This window comes from Coenobita brevimanus, chromosome 19, assembly GCF_032717465.1.
Source record: "Coenobita brevimanus isolate Jiangsu-jjx chromosome 19, ASM3271746v2, whole genome shotgun sequence".
NCBI classification, from domain to species: domain Eukaryota; kingdom Metazoa; phylum Arthropoda; class Malacostraca; order Decapoda; family Coenobitidae; genus Coenobita; species Coenobita brevimanus.
Window position 1 is genome coordinate 29831277 of NC_136972.1, and position 20000 is coordinate 29851276.

At 44.0% G+C, this 20000-nt stretch overlaps 1 protein-coding gene across 1 annotated transcript in view; it reads right to left on the bottom strand.

Moving 5' to 3' along the window:
• The window catches only part of skd (mediator complex subunit skuld), a 105932-nt gene that overhangs the window by 49694 nt on the left and 36238 nt on the right, over positions 1–20000 (bottom strand). Inside the window, exons 2-3 of the mRNA XM_080266218.1 lie at positions 11260–11476; positions 10264–10440 (exon numbers count right to left, since the gene is read on the bottom strand). Coding sequence (XP_080122344.1) covers positions 10264–10440; positions 11260–11476 — 394 coding nt within the window. The remainder of the gene's footprint in view (positions 1–10263; positions 10441–11259; positions 11477–20000) is intronic.

The following is a 20000-nucleotide window of genomic DNA, read 5'->3' on the forward strand; positions in this document are numbered from 1 at the left end:
GGATAAGTGAGGCTGGTCACTCATCTTAAATGTCAGGACAACTTGCCTAGCCCCGGGCTCCTACACTTCTCATGAGGCAGCACAGGATTAGATGCTGAATGAATGAAATGAATGAGTTACTTAGAACAAGCTGCAAAAAAAGACGTAAATCTGGGCTAAGTTAAGGTAAACAGGATTATAGGTGCAAATTTTCTTTCTGCAGCATATTACACAGAATTCAGAGACAGAAAAAGACAATACTAAGACTAACCATTATTTCCATAGCACTTCTTCTTGACTAGCACGAGATTGTTGTGCTATTCTCTCGTTACTGCTCATCATCCAAGAGGGGATAATTTTACGCCTCAAAGTGAGGAACATAGTAACCAAGGAGACGCATTCGTACCTCATAACTAAGCCTCAACGAATTTCAAGCAACCACCTGTCACTCTTCAGGGTGTGGGAGTAGCTCAGTTCCGTCTGATGAAAACACATAGACGATGATCTAAAGGGAGACATTAACCAAAACCCGAATTTATGGCGATATTCTTGCCGTTCCGTCCAAGCACGTGGGTTTGTTTACATTGTGCCACGTTCTCTCTCTCTCTCTCTCTCTCTCTCTCTCTCTCTCTCAATAATGCTACCAGACGACTGCACATAGTTTAAGAAAGCGTAAGTGTGAGTTGCCCAGTTCCATTTGATGAAAGCAAATTGACTATGACCTACGGGGAAATATTCACCAAGATCCGATTTTCTGGCGACACTCCTGCCGTCCCGTCCAAGCACGTGGGTTTGTTTACACTGAATCGTTCGGGTCTCAACAAGCTTTTATTCTTTCTTTTTTTTAAACGATGCTACCAAACAATTTCAATCACATTAAGAGAGCGCAGCCACCAATCACTACGTGTTGCGGGAGTGGCCCAGTTCCGTCAGATAAAAAATATATATATATATCACAGGGGGACATTTACCAAGACCCGATTTACTGGCGACACTCCTCCCGTCCAGCCCGAGCACGTGCGTTTGTTTACATTTGGAAACGTTCTGTCGCGTCTCAACGTTTCTTTTTCTCTTTTCTTTTTTACAATACTGCGGCCTTTTTTATTCCATTCTTCTAGTTATCACATGATTCTACTTAGTTTTCGAAAGCCCATAGAAAATTATAGAGTGATCCTTAACCCTTCCAGCACAAGTTAGTCCTAAGCTGAATACAAATCGTCCGGGATGGCAAGAATAAGGCAAAATACGTCCACTGCTACACGATTGTACTCAACACACGAGTCCAAGTAACTTCAAAATAAAATAAAACATAATAAAGGATTACGGAAGGCTGTAGCTAACTAACCCCTCCAGTTGGAACAGCCTCTCCTAAACTGAATAAAATCCCCTAAATAAATCCACTACTAACAGGCGATTTTATTCAGCACAGCACAGACCCAGGGACAAAAATTATATATAACAAAAAGGTTAATTGAGGCAAAATTTAAGTACTCTAGTTCCAAAAGTTTTTTTTTTTTTTATCGTCTGGGATTAGGAAGCAAAAAAAATAAAAATAAAAAATACAAATCAGTTTTCAACATTCTCTCCCTCTCTCTCTCTCTCTCTCTCTCTCTCACTCACCAATTTTGCGTTGTCTAAATTATTGCTAAGTCATTCTTAAATTCTCTCTCTCTCTCTCTCTCTCTCAATAATTTTGCGGTCTGAATTATTGCTGGGTCATTCTTAAATTCTCTCTCTCTCTCTCTCAATAATTTTGCGTTGTCTGAATTATTGCTAGGTCATTCTTAAATTCTCTCTCTCTCCCTCTCTCTCTCTCTCTCTCTCTCTCTAAATAATTCTGAGTTGTCTGAATTATTGCTAGGTCATTCTTAAATCTCTCTCTCTCTCTCTCTCTCTCTCTCTCTCTCTCTCTCTCTCTCTCTCAGTAACTCAAGAGAAGACTGAATTATACCTACATCATTAAATTCTACAATAAACACTCCTTCCCCCCTCGTAAGTACTAATTCTGATGGGCAATTAAATCATCACTAAGCAATTAATAAGACACTTAGATATCCTCTCTCTCTCTCTCTCTCTCTCTCTCTCTCTCTCTCTCTCTCTCTCAAGTAATTCTAAAGGCGATTAAAAGATCACTACGCCACTATAGTCGGATTCCCGCCTGTTTGCGGCGGGGGTGTGGCCAGCACCTGTGGGCAATGGTGCCACGTTTCCCCAACTTGCGATGTGAAACGGAAGCTATTTATGTATAAGGCATCACAAATTCGATAAATTCAGATGAATAAAACTTACACTTGTGTATTTTGATGGATGAATCAACAGTAATAACACATTTTAGTCTCTCTCTCTCTCTCTCTCTCTCTCTCTCTCTCTCTCTCTCTCTCTCACACACACACACACACACACACACACACACACACACACACACACACACACACACACACACACACACACACACATTCTAAAGGCGATTAAAAGATCACTACGCCATTAATAACACATTTTGGTCTCTCTCTCTCTCTCTCTCTCTCTCTCTCTCTCTCTCTCTCTCTCTCTCTCTCTCTCCTCATGAGGGCAATAGGAATTCCGTCTCCCATCTAATCCAATCCTCACCTGGCCTACCCCAACACTGAGCTAATTAACTCCAGCAGGTACACACACACACACACACAGAATTAAATATGACCTAACAATAATTCAAACAACTCAGAATTGAGAGAGAGAGAGAGAGAGAGAGAGAGAGAGAGAGAGAGAGAGAGAGAAATTCCCCGCCACTACTCCTGCTCTGCCCTTTCACAAATCAGCTGATGGCCACGTGGTCGGGGTCAAACGTAAACAAATCCACCATGGCGGCTCATTCATAATCAACTGATCTTTGTTTACATCTGGGAATGTGAATCAATGACCTGTGTGTGTGTGTGTGTGTGTGTGTGTGTGTGTGTGTGTGTGTGTGTGTGTGTGTGTGTGTGTGTGTGTTCCTTGTACTCTTTCAGGATACAAAATATGCAAGTCTGTAATCCAAGCTTTGTTTCTCTCCTCTGTCAGTGGAGTTACGAAGCTGCTTACAATAAAAAAGGGATAGCGCCAATCCCTTACTCCAACCTATTGTAAATCTGTGTAAATCTTTGTAACAGGTGCTAGAGGGGAGCCTTCAAGTGGTGGACCCAATTATAGGGGATACTGTAGCTGCCCAATTATAAAAACGACCCTCAATTCCCCACCTATCCCTCGAAAAGAAGATGGATGCGGAAGAAGGGTCACTTCGGCCTGCAGTCTACCGGGTTTACATTCACATAAGCCTCGTGTTCCAATTACTACTACTATTACTACTACTACTACTTCGTCCATTTCCCGTTGCTCAGTGGCAGAATATGACAATGTTACGGGTCCACATCCTCCCCACACCACTTCTTCGTGACTAGCACCAAATTCTAGTGTTACTATACCGTTAGAGATCACTATTTAAAACGGAGGCGGCAATTTCTCGCCTAGTTAACGTGAACAGAAAGGAGAATACTATTAATGAGAGAGAGAGAGAGAGAGAGAGAGAGAGCAATGTTAGATCAAGTTAATATGAGATTATAATACAGAGTGACAGATAAAGACGCTGATTCTTTGTACTCTCCACTTTAACTATACTCTGTTCAACTTAACCTGGTCCAGATTTTCGTCCACTGGCAGAAGATGATGCGCTTCTTTGTGACTAGCATCATATTCTAGAGTTAATCCATTGTTACAACTCAGCTGTCAATGTGGAGAGATGGCAATTTTAGACCAAGTTAGTGTGAAAAGAGTTAAGGTGTATAAAACTGCCGTCTTTCCATCTTAAATAGAGAGAGAGAGAGAGAGAGAGAGAGAGAGAGAGAGAGAAATTAACACTAGAATACGGTGCTACTATGTGCCGTAACAATATCATTCGATCAATTATCTACGGGAAATCAAGCTGCAAAAGAAGGTAACTCTCCGCTTACGTAAAATGAACAGACTAGAGGTGTCAATCTGCCATCCCTCCATCTCGAATGCTGAGCTGTAGGAAGATATTAACAGTAGAATGTAGTGCTAGTCACGAAGAATCGCCGTGGAAAGGATTTATAGCCGTAAATTTTGTTACCCTACCACTTGAGCTACAGGATATAAGCTGCAAAGGGACGACAATATACACAACGGCTGGTGGCACCTTTTGTGTTACGGGGACGGCCCAGTCTGCTGGTGTGGGTGTGTCAGAGGGAGTAGCAAATGAATAAATGACGCAAGGTGGACATTAATAACCAAAGGGTGGGCCGTCCCTGCAACACACGAGAAATTCCCTGACGCAGACACTGATAATATAGTGGGCCGTCCATGCAACACACGAGAAATTCCCTGACGCAGACACTGATAATATAGTGGGCCGTCCCTGCAACACACGAGAAATTCCCTGACGCAGACGCTGATAATATAGTGGGCCGTCCATGCAACACACGAGAAATTCCCTGACGCAGACACTGATAATATAGTGGGCCGTCCCTGCAACACACGAGAAATTCCCTGACGCAGACACTGATAATATAGTGGGCCGTCCATGCAACACACGAGAAATTCCCTGGCGAAGTGTATGGGGAACGTTATACATGGACCATCTTATACACCATGCGACAACGAAGGTTACTTGTTTAGTGAAGAATCCCATCGGTTATAATAATACCCTATGCAGTACTATGTGAAATATATTGTTTACTAGTACGAAGAAGTGTTACATGCCCACTAACACCACCAGCACGACTACTACTACTACTCTACTACTACTACCAGTACTGCAAACTACCACTACTACCGCCATCACTTCTACTACCTTAAAAAAAAACACACACCACCACCAACACTCCTATTATTACCACCTACTACTACTATCCCTACCACTACCATCACCACCACCACAACTACTACTGCTACCAGAATCCCTACCTCCACCACCACCACCACCACCACTCCTCTACTACTGGTACTACTACTACCACAATCCCTATCACCACCACCACCTCCACCACCACCACTACTACTACTACTACAACAATCCGTACCTCCACCACCATTAACACTCTTCTTCTACTACTACTACCACCACAATCCCTACCTCCACCACCACCACTACTACTACCACCACAATCCCTACCACCACCACCACCTCACTGCGTCACTAACGAGTTACGCAACACCCACCTAGTTCGCCCGGGTGACGCGAGTCCTAAGAGAGGAGGTAGGGGGCTGGGGGGATAAGGTGGAAGGAAGGAGGGATGAAAGGATAGAAGACGCGAGGAAGGGGGAGAGGGAGGAAGGGAGTGGGGGAGGAAGGGGGTGAGGGAGGAAGGGAAGGGAGGAGGGATGAAAGAATGGAAGACTGGGTGAAGTGTTGAGGAGAGTAAGAGGGAGGGAGGGAAGGAAGAGGAAGAAGGAAAGGAAGAGGGAGATGAAAGGATGGAAGGAGAGGGAGAAGAGGTAAGAGGAGGGAAGAATGGAATGAGGGAGGAAAAATATGAAGAGGAAAGGCAAAGGATGAAGGTGAAGGATGAAATGAAAGGAGAATAACAAAGAGGAAAGAGATAAAGAGGGGGAAAACGGAAGAAAGAAGAGGAAAGGAGGAGAAAAGAGACGAAAAACGATAAAGAGCAAAATGAGGGGGGGGGGGAGGGGAAAGGAGAGAGAGAAAAAAAAAAAAGACTGTAAAGAGGAGGGAAAAGAGGAGACAAGGATGAGGAGGAAGGAAAAAGTAGGAAAAGGTGGTAAGGGGTGAGAAAGAGGGGGAAAGGAGGGGAAGAAGAGGAGGAAAGACGACGAGAGAGAGAGAGAGAGAGAGAGAGAGAGCTATTCTACCTCGTGACCTACTTTGTGTGTAACCTTATAACCCGATTTCATTATCACCACTATCACAAACTACTTACACCACCACCATCACAACTACTACTACTACTACCTGCTACTACTATTAATACTACTATTATCATAATCATCATCATCAGCCACACCTTCCCCAGCCCAGCATGTGCGTAGGTTGGGTCCATGGGCAGAAAAAAATGATGAAATGATACAACAATAATAATAATAATAAATAATAATAATAATAAACATGGACTAATCTAGCCTGTCATGGTACCTGCACATTTAATCACCGTATCTGACCTCCCTTATCAGTTATCCGTTTATCACCTGCCCAACACCAATTACTACTCAATACTCTTTATCAGCATATCTTCTTTATCAATTAAGTGCCTTTTAAGTCCAATAAATGATCCCGTGGCCCTGTCCTCTTAGCGATTTAGTTGATATATTCCTCTTTAAACATTCTCTTCCATGCTACTTAACCACACCTAATTAATACTGAATACTCTGATCAGTGATGGCAGGTGGTGGCGACCATTATCCACTCACCTGATGTAGCGCTGCTTACTTGTTCCTTCGCCTTATACTTCTTTTTTAATCTTGCCTTCCCTCCGCTCCTTCTACTTCCTCATCCTTCCTGTCACTTTATATTTCTCTTCTACCCACTTTAGGCGGCTCTACAATACCAGATAGCGAGGTGATGTGCAGTCTACTATGGTACTCCTAGTAAATGGATGGAGACGAGAATGCGCCGTCCATCCAGGAACCAAACCTCCACACTACCTTGACCCTCTTTGTCCACGTCAAGGGAACACCGGTGAACTGCACGGTAGGGTCCTGCAGGGGGGGTGGCTAGCGGCGGGTTACTCTCCAACAACTCTTATCGGTATACCTTCGTTATCTCCAGGTGCGTATCAGGCCCCAGGCAAGGCGTCGTAGCACACCTTCCTTAGCGATTAAGCTTGCACATTTTCCCCTTAAATAATACCTTTTACACCCGCGACTCGCATGGAAAGGATGTAGGGGAGGAACAATTTGCTTTTCTGCCACTGAGCGACAAGATATGAGCTGCAAAAGGGGCAAAATCTAGGCCAAGTTGAGGTGAAAAAACTATAGACTCTTGGTTCTGTTGATTTCGATTTTCATATGATGCCAGAGAAGGACTACACGTGGTGGCACTGAGATGAGTATGCGGCCCAACTGCCTGGCTACACAAACTACCCTCAACTCCTTCTCCATCCCCTGAAAGGTGGATGGTGGGGTGCAGAAGGATGGCAGCTTAAGCCTGCAGTCCACAGGGTTCACGTTCTTAGATAAACCCGGGGCTAAAACAGAAATGATTCAATAAGTACTTCCTCTCAGAGTTCGAATACTGTTGTTCTTTTGTATTAGTTCACAGGGACTGTTACCTATACCTCCACTCCCTCCCCCCCCCCCTCTCTCTCTCTCTCTCTCTCTCGAGTAAGTGGGATTTAACTGTCTGACGGGGTGTTTAAATTGTGTGTAGGAACAGTAGGCACAGAATCTCTCTCTCTCTCTCTTCGGTATTGATCCGCTGCACCTCACACACACACACATACACACACGCACACGCTGCCTGCTCTTCCACGGGTCTCTTTCTCTCCCTCCGCCCCTCCCCTCTGTCTCTCTCTTACCTCTATCTCTGTCCTCTCCCCCTCCCTCCATCCCTCCGCCCACTCTCTCTCTTCCTTCCATCTTTTTCCCTCCCTCCCTCACCTTTTTTTTATCTCCCACTCGCTTTTCTTTCTCGCCTTTTCTTCCAGTTCCATATATCTTCCTTTCCCCCTCCTCATTCCTTGCTTCTTTCCTACATTCCCTCCCTCCCTCCCTCTCTCTCTCTCTCTCTCTCTAAATGGTGCTCTATGGACAACATGAGGGACCGAACAGGGTAATTGGCTAACAGATTAACACAGGCGCTCCGATAACCCATTTAGTATGATTTATCTCCTTATATTTCACTACTCCGTCTGCCACACGACTTTGCTTGGTGTGCTCAAGAGTGGTGGTGGTGGTGGTGGTGATGATGATGATGATGATTATCTAAATTTTCTTCATACCTTTCTCTCTCTCTCTCTCTCTCTCTCTCTCTCTCTCTCTCTCTCACACACACACACACACACACACACACACTCAAATCCACGACTAATACGCGAGAAACTCTGCGCACTTGGCTATCCACATTTCACTAAACCCAGGCACGTAGCAGCAAACACACCACCTCAGAGGACATCAACCTGCCTCCCCCCCACCTCTCTCTCTCTCTCTCTCTCTCTCTCTCTCTCTCTCTCTCTCTCTCAGCTCTTTGAAGTGAGGGTATTGGGCGGCACACCTGTCAGCTTCGCACCTTCTCACCTTTATACCTATAATTAGTTCATCCTATACTTGTTACCTTAACCTCGCTCAGATTTTCGTCCTTTTGCAGCTTATATCACGTAGCTTAGCAATAAAAAAAAAATACTGCTCTACATCCACAGCACTTCTTCGTGACTAGCATCATATTCCAGTGTTACTCTCTACACCTTTGCATTCAGGCTGGGCAGATAGCAAAGCAATATTAGGCTAAGTTATAATCCCATCAGTTTAACACTAGATTTCCCGTACAACACTTCTTCGTGACTAGCATCATATTTCCGTGCTAATCTCTTCCAGAAAGTCAGCATTCGGGCTAGAGAGAAGGCAATTTTCGCCCACCTTACTTCATAAGTTTCACATGTCCTATGCCACACCCAATTATAATGAGTTTCCTATCACCTGCACAACATCCCTTCCTGCTCAGTTGATGGCCAGGTGTAGTCAGACTAGAGGCTTGCTTTTACTGATAACCAAGAAGATTTATTCCCACCTCATATTATTGTATGTATTATTACGTGCTTATTATTCTGATACAACTCCCCCTTCACCACCCATATTCTGGGCCGTAGTAGTAGTAGTAGTAGTAGTAGTAGCAATAATAATAATAATAATAATAATAATAATAATAAAATGATGAACTAAAGGGTGGAATCACACCAGCCGCGGGCCGATACATATCTAGCACAGCTCGGAATATGACCTTGACCTTGACCTACCTTCACCAATTCCGAACTCGTACATTTTCATCCGTACTACACACCTGTAAAATTTCGTACGGATATCTTGAGCGGCTGCAAAGTTATCGTGGTAGAAGACACACAGACCTTGACCTACTTTCACCAATTTCGAACTCGTGATCAATCTTTTTCCCTACTACACACCTGCAAAATGTTGTGATGATATCTTGAGCGGTTGCGAAGTTGCCGTGGTCACAGAAAGACAGACAGACAAACAAAATGAAAACAAAACCAGCTTCGTTCTCGCGGCTGGTCATAATAAACTGGAAAATACGGAGACTATGTTGCTATTTGCTTTATCTCAAAAACCCTTTGTGTTAGTGCTTCCGTTCACCGCAAACAACTCAGGATGTGACGTGTGTGTGTGTGTGTGTGTGTGTGTGTGTGTGTGTGTGTGTGTGTGTGTGTGTGTGTGTGTGTCAAGGTGAAGTGTATTGGCTGTGACAGTTCTGGTTGGAGAGAGAGAGAGAGAGAGAGTGTGTGTGTGCGTCTCTGTGTGTGTGTGTGTGTGTGTGTGTGTGTGTGTGTGTGTGTGTGTGTGTGTTTTAGGAGGGTGGCAGGGTGTGAAATTGAGTGCGTCTGTGAGTCAATGCATGTGTGAGCGACAGGAAGCGTGTGTGTGTGTGTGTGTGTGTGTGTGTGTGTGTGTGTGTGTGTGTGTGTGTGTGTGTGTGTGTGTGTGTGTGTGAGAGAGAGAGAGAGAGAGAGAGAGGGGGGGGATGTGGGTGCATGATAGTGTTTACGCTAAGAGTGATTAACAGGTCTTTCAATGCTCTCTCTCTCTCTCTCTCTCTCTCTCTCTCTCTCTCTCTCTCTCACACACACACACACACACACACACACACACACACACACACACACACACACACACACACACAATTTCGGCATCACCACACTAAAACAAAAAAATTACATCACGAACGAGCGAGTGAAAAAGAAAAGTGAGGGGGGGGGAGAGGGAGGGACCACATTTCGACTTTGCAGGGAGTACTCACCACTTCGGCAACTCGGGGGCCATGACGTTGGTAAGGGTGGGGTCGTGACAATACCGAGGGTCGTAGAATATAATAGGTGGTCCTTAAATAGTGCTTTACTAAAAACTCACCTGCTGTATGGTGTTACGAAAATGGCTCAGTCTGCTGGGTTGGGCTCAAGTGAGAACGGGAGTAAGATATGAATAAATAACGGAATACTAAGCCAATCCCGCAGTACACCATGATCACTTAGCGAAATGGAAGAGAAGCGCTATCTATGAACCACCCTGTAGAGAGAACAAAAAACAAAATGGCAAGTAATTATTGGCTTAGCAGGGTATACTCACCACTCTTCAGCAACTCAGGGGCGAGGAGGTTGGTGAGGTCCGGGTCGTCACCATACCAGAAGACCCATAGCTCCTTCGGGGAGTGTCTTAGCGAGTGGCGGTGGTGGTGGTGGTGGAGGGGGTGCTGGTGGGGGGAGGCGGAGGGGTGGTGGTGGTGGTGGTGGTGGTGGGGTAGACCTGCGGGGAGAAATCAGAGTCAGAAGGGGTGGAATGATGATATAAGGGAGACGGGGTGAGTTGGAGCGAGGGCAGCCAAATGGTGGAGAGAGGGAGAGAGAGAGAGAGAGAGAGAGAGAGAGAGAGAGAGAGAGAGAGAGAGAGAGAGAGAGAGAGAGAGTGAGTGTGTGTGTGTGTGTGTGTGTGTGTGTGTGTGTGTGTGTGTGTGTGTGTGTGTTCGCCAACAATCCTTCACCAGCATTGTCTCATACCATTCTCATTCCTCACCAAAGACAGTGTATCATTCTTCCTCATACTCTTCTGTTCTGCTTCATACTCTTTCCATATTTTTCATTCCTCCTCAAGCGACAGTATCCTTCCTTCTAATGCTCCTTGGCATATATTAATAAGAAAAAATATATACACTAATACACTTCCTCTGACAACGCCAGTAGAGAATTGTCAACGAGCTTTTTCTTAGGTTTGTACACAGAACTCCACATCTAATAATAATAATAATAATAATAATAATAAAACCTCAAAAAATTAAATACTGATAGAGATTACAGACTTGCTATATTCACACATCATGCATTATTATTTAGCGTGATATAGAAGTTAATGTCTATATTCTTCTTCCTTTAAACTGGCCCCAAAACTATCTCCATCGTGAATGCTTAGCTATAATAAGAGAATAACAATATAATTTTGTTTGTCACTGATTTGAAAAGAGCTGCTAAAGGACGAATACCTGGGCCAGGTTGATGAAATGAGTAGAGGAGATCTCGTGTTAAAAGCGTCAAACTGGACTATTACTACTACTACTACTACTACCACCACCACGACTCCTACCTGAGGGGTCCTGGGGTCTCCACGTCCTCCGCCAGACACAGAGGACATCAGCCGCGATCATCCTGGAGTAGGAGACCAAAACGGGGTCCTCCAGGGGGTCAGCTGGCAACCCCCCTCCGCCGCCTCCGCCACCGCCGCCGCCACCGATGTCGCCGGCCGGATTGTCCCACACGAACACCCGCCATTTTATCCCGCACAAGTCAGTCTGGAAAAAAACAAGAAGGAAAAGGTTAATTACTTGGTACATGTAAACAGAAGCACGTGGCCAGTCAGCTGGGAAATGTCTACAAAAGTACTAGGTCAATCAGCTGGTTAATGTCTACAGAAGCACGTGGTCAGTCAGCTGGTACATGTCTACAGGTATAGAAGCACGTAGTCAATCAACTAGTAAATGTCTACAGATGCACGTGGTCAATCAGCTGGTAAATGTCTACAGAAGCACGTGGTCAATCAGCTGGTAAATGTCTACAGAAGCACGTGGTCAATCAGCTGGTAAATGTCTATAGAACCACGTAATCAATCAGCTGGTGAATGTAAACAGAAGCACGTGGTCAGTCTGCTGGTGGATGTAAACAGCAGCACGTATTGGCAATCAGTTAGTGCATGTAAACAAAAGCACGTGGTCAGTCAGCTGGTGTATGTAAACAAGAGCACGTGGTAGTCAGATTGTAAATGTAAACAAACGCACGTGGCCAATCAGCTGCTCACCTTGTGAATGTAAAACCCACGTATTCTGCTGGTGAATTTTAACCAAACCAAACGCTGAGCATGTGAATGTATAACAAAACACAAATATACAACACCATACGTTAAGCTGGTGAATGTAAACTAAACCACGGAGCCAGCTGGTGAATTTAAGGGAAAACACGTGGTCAACTGAATGTAAACAAAACCACGTGGTCAGTAGATGAATGCGAGGTTAAACCACATGTTCAGGAGGTAAACATGAACAGAGCTATGTTATCTCGCATAAGCAATTCACAACCACCTCAAGCAACTCACCAAAACAAACTACACCCCAGTACCAGAATACAGTACACCTCACTCTCCCATTCCGTCAAGCTTCATTACTTCAATCTCTTATTCGCTACTTCCTCACACTCTCACATCACCACGCTATAAAATACCTCACACTACCATACCTTGAACTCTTGCACTATCTCAAACTCTCACACTTCCTCACACTCACATCATAAGTAATCAAACAACTCACACTACCAAATCGTAAACCTTCACACTAACTCAAACACTCACACTTCCTCACATTCATCAATTTTACGTTCACAGCGGCAGTCCTCCATTACTCTTTCACTCCTCTTACCCTACCCCCGTCCACCCGGCACCGCCCCGCCTCACCCCACCCCACCACACACAGTTAATTACAGCTCTTAATCACTGCACCGGTATTGGAAAGGGACGCCTTCATGTGGTTACACTAAAAGAGCAGGACGGCTCCACTGCTCAGTTATACAGACGCCCCTCACCTACTCCACTTCCCTCCCCCCCAAACAGAACGATGGTAGATTGCAAGACGACTACATCAGGCTGCAATCAACTGGGTTTACGTTCACGTGATACTAGAGTTACGACAACTACTACATATTTGCCAATATCCCCACGCCCTTTTAGCTCGGTTGCTGACCGGATTTAGTTAGCCTGGTGTTTTGATTTGACATGCAACCAGGGAAACTCATTCCTACCTCCCAGTTTCATAAAGACTTGGTATTGGTATTTAAGCTCCAAGTTACCAGTTCCGTCAGATAAACATAATGGACGATAAACAACCTCATTACAAACCTTCCAATACAACCAATTAATTACCACATTTGTAAGTGTTTGGCTGCACGCTGTTCCTGACCAAAGCTATATGCACGAGAGAGAGAGAGAGAGAGAGAGAGAGAGAGAGAGAATCAACTTCCTGCCTCGATTAATAACTCACTATATTTATAACACAGCGTTCACAATCGCCACTAATACAACATTCACCAAACTTATTATACTATGTTTCTCTCTCTCTCTCTCTCTTCCACGGACTACCCCCACAACAAATGAAGGAAAGGACTGAACCAAACGTCTTTTTTCCTGTCAATTCCATACTCTGCCCTCTATTCTCTACTCCCCTTCCCTTCCTTTCCTCTCTTCCTTTTTTTCTCCTCTCCCCCTCTCCTCCCTTAAACCCTCCATTTATCTTCCTTCCCCTCCCCCTCTCTTAACCCTTCGCTTTCCTTCACTCGCCCATCTCTTCCCTTTTTTCAACCTCCTCCTCTTCCCCTCTCACTCCAACTCTCCTCCTGTCAACTACCTCCTCCTGACTCCTTCAGTTTTCTTCTGTTCCATTCCCCTACTCTCCATTTCCCTCCTCATACACCCTTCATGTTCCGTACCCCTTCCCTTCCCTCCCACCATCACAATGCCAAGATAGACACATACAGAAAGAATTAGACAGATAAATAGGCTGAAAAGGGAGGGGGAGGGAGGGAGGGAGGGAGGGAGGGAGGGAGGGAGGGAGAGGGAGAGAGAGAGAGAGAGAGAGAGAGAGAGAGAGAGAGAGAGAGAGAGAGAGAGATAATATAGTAAGGTAGGTGAATGTTGTATTGGTGGTGATTAAGAAGGCTATGTAATAAATAGCGAGTTATTAATCGAAGCAGGAAGTTGGTTCTCTCTCTCTCTCTCTCTCTCTCTTTGTGTGTGTGTGTGTGTGTGTGTGTGTGTGTGTGTGTGTGTGTGTGTGTGTGTGTGTAATCTCACATTACAATACACAAACATTCTCTCCTCTCTCTCTCTCTCTCTCTCTCTCTCTCTCACCTTTAAAGCGATAATCACACCAACACATCTTGGGAGGATCGTGTTGCCACGTTATTCACACTCACTGACCGAATAATCGTGTGGATAATTCGGATTACCGCGCCGACCACGGGTAATAATTCGTGGCCTTGTGCGAATAGACGAACACATGTTGCTTCGTAATGTAAACACACGCACGTGGGTTCTTGAATGTAAACAAAAGTCACGTGGTTTAATTGCTGGCAAAAACACGTGGTTTCTTAAATGGATGCATGATTTCTGATGTAAACAAAGCAGTAGATTTCCTGAATGCAAAGAATGACATATCAAGAGGGTAAAAGTTAATGGTCTTTCGCGAATAAACAAACGCGTGTTGTATCGTAATGTAACACAGACACGTGGTTCCCTGAATATGAACAAAATACAAATGGATTCTTGAATTTAAGGGAAAAAAATCTTAAATGTAGAAAGACCCGCTGCTTCCTTAATATAAGAAGAAAACGTGGCTTCTTAAAGGCACGAGAAGAGTAATGCACGTAGTATGTTCAAAGTAAATATAGGCAATGAAGGCGGATCTATTCACAATCGTAAAATAAGCACATGTAAGGTAAATAAGAAAAAAAAACACACACAATGAAATCCAATTCTCAAGAAGCGAAATCACAAAACGTACAATCAGGGACATAAAGTTCACCTAATATTTCACCTCTTCCCACGTCTGCTTATAACTACTCTGCTGACTGATAATGCTAAGCTGAGAGGCTTGGAATGTTTCTCTGCCTAAGATTTCTCTTCTTATACTTGTCGCTTTCCACTGCTGGCTAACACTGCTCAGCTGAGAGAGGGCTGGTATGTTTCTCTGCCTAATATTTCACTTCTTATACTTGTCACTTTCCTCGGCTGGCTAATATTCCTAAGCTGGGAAAGGCTTGATAAGATTCTCTACCTAATACTTCACTGCTGCTTCTACTTATCACTTTCCGCTGCTGGTTAATATTGCTATGCTGAGAGAAGCTTGGTATGTTTCTCTACCTAACTGTCATTTTACTGGTTAATAATCCTAAGCTGAGAGAGACTTAGGTATGTTTATCTGCCCGTAGATCTTGTATGACTAACTGGGGACAAAAATTCGTGTAATATCTGACCTCTTGTACTTGTTCTTTTCCTCTACTGGCTGATATTCCTATGCACTGAGTGGCGCAGTGTATTTCTCTCTAGACACCTGGATGATTCTCTCAGATATGATGTGTCGAGGATGAAAATGACGGAGATACCCTAATTATGAAGTAAAGTGGAATATCAGGCAAATTTTTGTCCCTGACTAAATTACTACGGTATCCCCTAACTGTGAAGCAGACGACTTGGAACTGTAGATGAACTTTAGTCATTGAACATATACTGTGTCACTTAAAACTGTTCACACACCTTCACTTATAATGACTTCCTCATACTCTTACTTAAACTGGCTCAAAACTGCTATCTCTTCCAATCGAACGCTGAGCTGTAACAGAATAACTACCACCAGAGTATGATAGTTGCGACGATTAAGTGCTATGAAAAGATTGCAGTCTCTTTTTTCTGTCACTGAGCTACGTGAAGTAATAGGCAAAAGGGCAAAAATAGGTCAAGTTAAGCTTTAAGAACTACAGCAAACCAAACAACATATACTGACAGCAAAAAGTGCACGTGTTGTCATCCGCCACAAATGTCAACAAACCCACGTGGCCTCCCCCTCCAATGTCAACAAAAGCACGTGGACGGATAGCGACCGAGCCTACGTCATGATACAAGGCGATCATTCTCTCTCTCTCTCTCTCTCTCTATGTTGACAAATGCAACGGGGTAAGATTGACAGACAACATCAAAATCCGATCAAACTACAAATGAGCCCCCCAAAAAAAAATCAATTATAAAATTATAAATACAACTTCTGAATAGGACCACTTAATAAAAATAATAATAATAATAATAATAATAGCAATAATAATCCACATCACCTCTACAAAAATAAAATTAAATAAAATCATACCAAATTTTTTACATACGGTACCCAAATCATCACTGAAACCGATTAAGTGGAAATTCAAGCGATATCCAGTACTGTATTCTTTAAAGGCAAATGCCGATGGGGGAAACTATGCCAAAGAAGCCTGCCTCCCCCCCTCTCTCTCTCTCTCTCTCTCTCTCTCTCCCCGCACCACCAATAAACTATCTAAAATCCATATTGGCCAGTAATGAGGAGGCTTTGGCAGACAAGAGAGCATGGATGAATGCGCGTGCGTGTACACACACACACACACACACACACACACACACACACACACACACACACACACACACACACACACACACACACACACACACACACACACACACACACACACACACACACACACAATCACTTACCCGAATCCACGTGTACATAATCCGAATCCAGATCCGGATCCGCTCCAAAATTTAATCACTTTTTTCTTGGTCCACGGCCCACCTTTCCACAAAATCTCATTGAAATTCATTTAGAACTGTTGGAGATATTGTGCCGGGTAGTCCGCATCCGGATCCTGGCGAAAATTTAATATCTTCTTTGGCCCATGGGTCACCCTTCAACAAAATTTCACCCAAATCCGTTCATAACTTTTTGAGTAATCCTGGTAACAAATACACAGACAACCAAACAAACAAACACACGCGAGGTAAAACATAACCTCCTTGGCGGAGGTAATGACTCATAGCCTAATCACACACACACACACACACACACACACACACACACACACACACACACACACACACACACACACACAATCACTGACCCGAATCCACGTGCACATAATACGCACAAAGAAAATTAGTCATAATTACACCCACACACACACACACACACACACACACACACACACACACACACACACACACACACACAGTCCCGACTCCACGTGCACATAATACGCAGAAAAAAATATTCATAATGAGAGAGAGAGAGAGAGAGAAAGAGAGGAGGGGAGACCGTGAGGTCCACTGAGTCGGTAGTGAAGTGCATAGAGGAAGGGGGAGGGGTGGAGAAGAGGGGGAGAAGAAGAGTAGAAGAGGGGGAGGAGAGGAGGAGAAGGAGGAGAGGAGGGGGGAGAGAGACGAAAAGAAGAGAGAGGGAAAGGAGGGAGAAAACGACAGAAAAACAAGAAGGAAAAAAATAAAAACATATGGAACTGGAAAGTAGTGCGGGGAGGGGAGGGGAGGGGAGGGGAGGGGAGGGGAGGGGAGGGGAGGGGAGGAGAGGAGAGGAGAGGAGAGGAGGGGAGAGGAGAGGAGAGGAGAGCAGAGACATGGAATGAAAGATGGGGAGAAAAACTAGAAAGGAGCGATGAAAAGGACATGGAAGAGACATAGAAAAATGAAGTGAAAAAGATGTACACCGTTTTTGTGTGTGTGTGTGTGTGTGTGTGTGTGTGTAGATGGATAAATATACATATATACACACACACTTTATACAGTGGTAGGTGATGTCGACCACCATCCACTCACTTGATGTAGTGCTGCCTACCTCTTCCTTAGCCATTATCATTCTGTTTCTGTGCCTGTCCTCCTCTCTTCCTATTTCTCCCATCTTTCCTGTCACTTCTTATTGCTCTTCCTTCCTTTACAGGTGACTTTACATTGAGTGACAAGCCAAATGGTTTCCTGTAAGCCAAGAAACCATTTACAGCGCTGGGTGGTAACCATATAACCAAACCATACGTGCTCCCTACGTGTCAACAAGGGGGTTGGTGGAGGGAAGGTGCCCCTCCCCGCAAAACAAATAACTCAAAGTCAAATGGCCACCCCTTACGGGATTATGGCGTCTGGCAATAGATAGATAGATACTTCAGATACACACACACACACACACACACATACAGAGAGAGAGAGAGAGAGAGAGAGAGAGAGGTGGGCGACCTGCAGCTATTGTCTTGCTCTTCCGCTTCTCCAGCTGGCTCCCTGTCTTCCTCTCTCTCTCTCTCTCTCTCTCTCTCTCTCTTACATATTCCCCCTCTCCCCCTCTCTCTCTTATTGTTACATATTCTCATCTCCCCCTCTCTTACATATTCCTCTCTCTCTCTCTCTCTCTCTCTCTCTCTCTCTTTCTCTCTCTCTCACATATTCCACCCTCACCCCCTCTCTCTCTCTTACTGTTACATAGTCACATCTCCCCCTCTCTTACATATTCCTCCCCCCTCTCTCTCTCTTACATATTCCCCCTCCTCCCTTTCTCTTACTGTTACATAGTCCCATTTCCCCCCCCCTCTCTCTCTCTCTATCCCTCTCTTACATATTCCCCCTCCTGCCTCTCTCTTACTGTTACATAGTCCCATTCCCCCCCCCCTCTCTCTCCCTCTCTCAGTATAGTCCCATTATGCTAAACTGAGCACGGCCACTGATAACGCCTGTATCTTATCTCCTTAAACAGCGATAAAAACAAGTAACTCCTGCACTCCTTTGCCTCTCACTTGGCTGAAAATTACCACCTCTCTTTCAAGTCTCCCCTGTAACAATAGATTAATACTACAAGATGATGCTAGTCACGAAGAAGTGCTATGGAAATTATTTAGAACTCTATTATTTTCCTACCATGAGCTGTAACACTATTTTAATACTAGAATATGATGCTAGTCACGAAGAAGTGCTCTGGAAATTTAGAACTCTTGTATTTTTCTGCCATGAGCTGTAACAATATATTAACAGAATATAATGCTAGTCACGAAGAAGTGCTATGGAAACTATTTAGAACTCTTTATTTCTCTACCATGAGCTGTAACAATATTTTAATACGAGAATATGATGCTAGTCACGAAGAAGTGCTATGAAAATTGAGAACCCAAATATTTTTCTGCCACGAGCTGTAACAACAGATTAACATTAGAATGCTGCTAGTCACGAAGAAGTGCTATGGAAAGATGTACAGCTGTAGTACTGACTTCTACCCTGAGCTACGTCCAAGTTAGCATTAAAAAAAAATCTTTAGTTCAGTTAATGGTCAGGTATAGTTAGATTGGAAGGATGATTTGACTAGTAACCAAGAAGACTCACTCCTGCATCACATCTAAAGTTCGTCGCGTTTATGCACCCTGTTCCGTCAGATGAAAGAGTATGGTTAAAGTGAACGGAGTATGGTTATCTATCAGTCTATATATCTATCTATCCATCCACCCATCCATCTACAGTACATATTCGTCATTGTCTATCCATCCATCTATCTATCCATCTATCTACCCCACATTTATATTCTCATCCCAAAGTGAAATCGTGAGAAAATTAACTCTTTGGGAAGATTCGAATTCTTATCCATTATTATTATTATTATTATTATAATTATTATTATTATTATTATTATTATTACTACTACTACTACTACCACCACCAACAACACAATATCGCTACTACTACTACTACTACTATTACTACTACTACTACTACTACCACCACCACCACCACCACCACACTACCGCTACTACTACTACTACTACTACTACCACCACCACAATATCGCTACTACTACTACTACCATCATCACCACACTACCGCTACCTCTACTACTAAAACTACTAATCATCATCATCATCAATCATCAATCATCATCATCATCATCATCATCATCCCACCCCAACTCGAACTCAAACACGTGTCACCCAATGTCTCCACCAAATACTGATAACAATGCGTAAATCCCATACCAACAATCCTATACTCCATTCACTCTCACTTGGCTCAAATATTCCTTCTTTTGCACCTTAATTCACGCATTGTAGTGGCTGAATAAGACAGTGCTACGGCCCCACAGCTCTCCTACACCACTTCTTCGTGACTAGCATTCTGGGCGAAGGTAGAGTTGAAAGGAGTATTACACCTAGTCTTGGGCCGTCATGAATGTTTATGCTGTCACTCGAATTACATCCTTCCCATAGCACTTC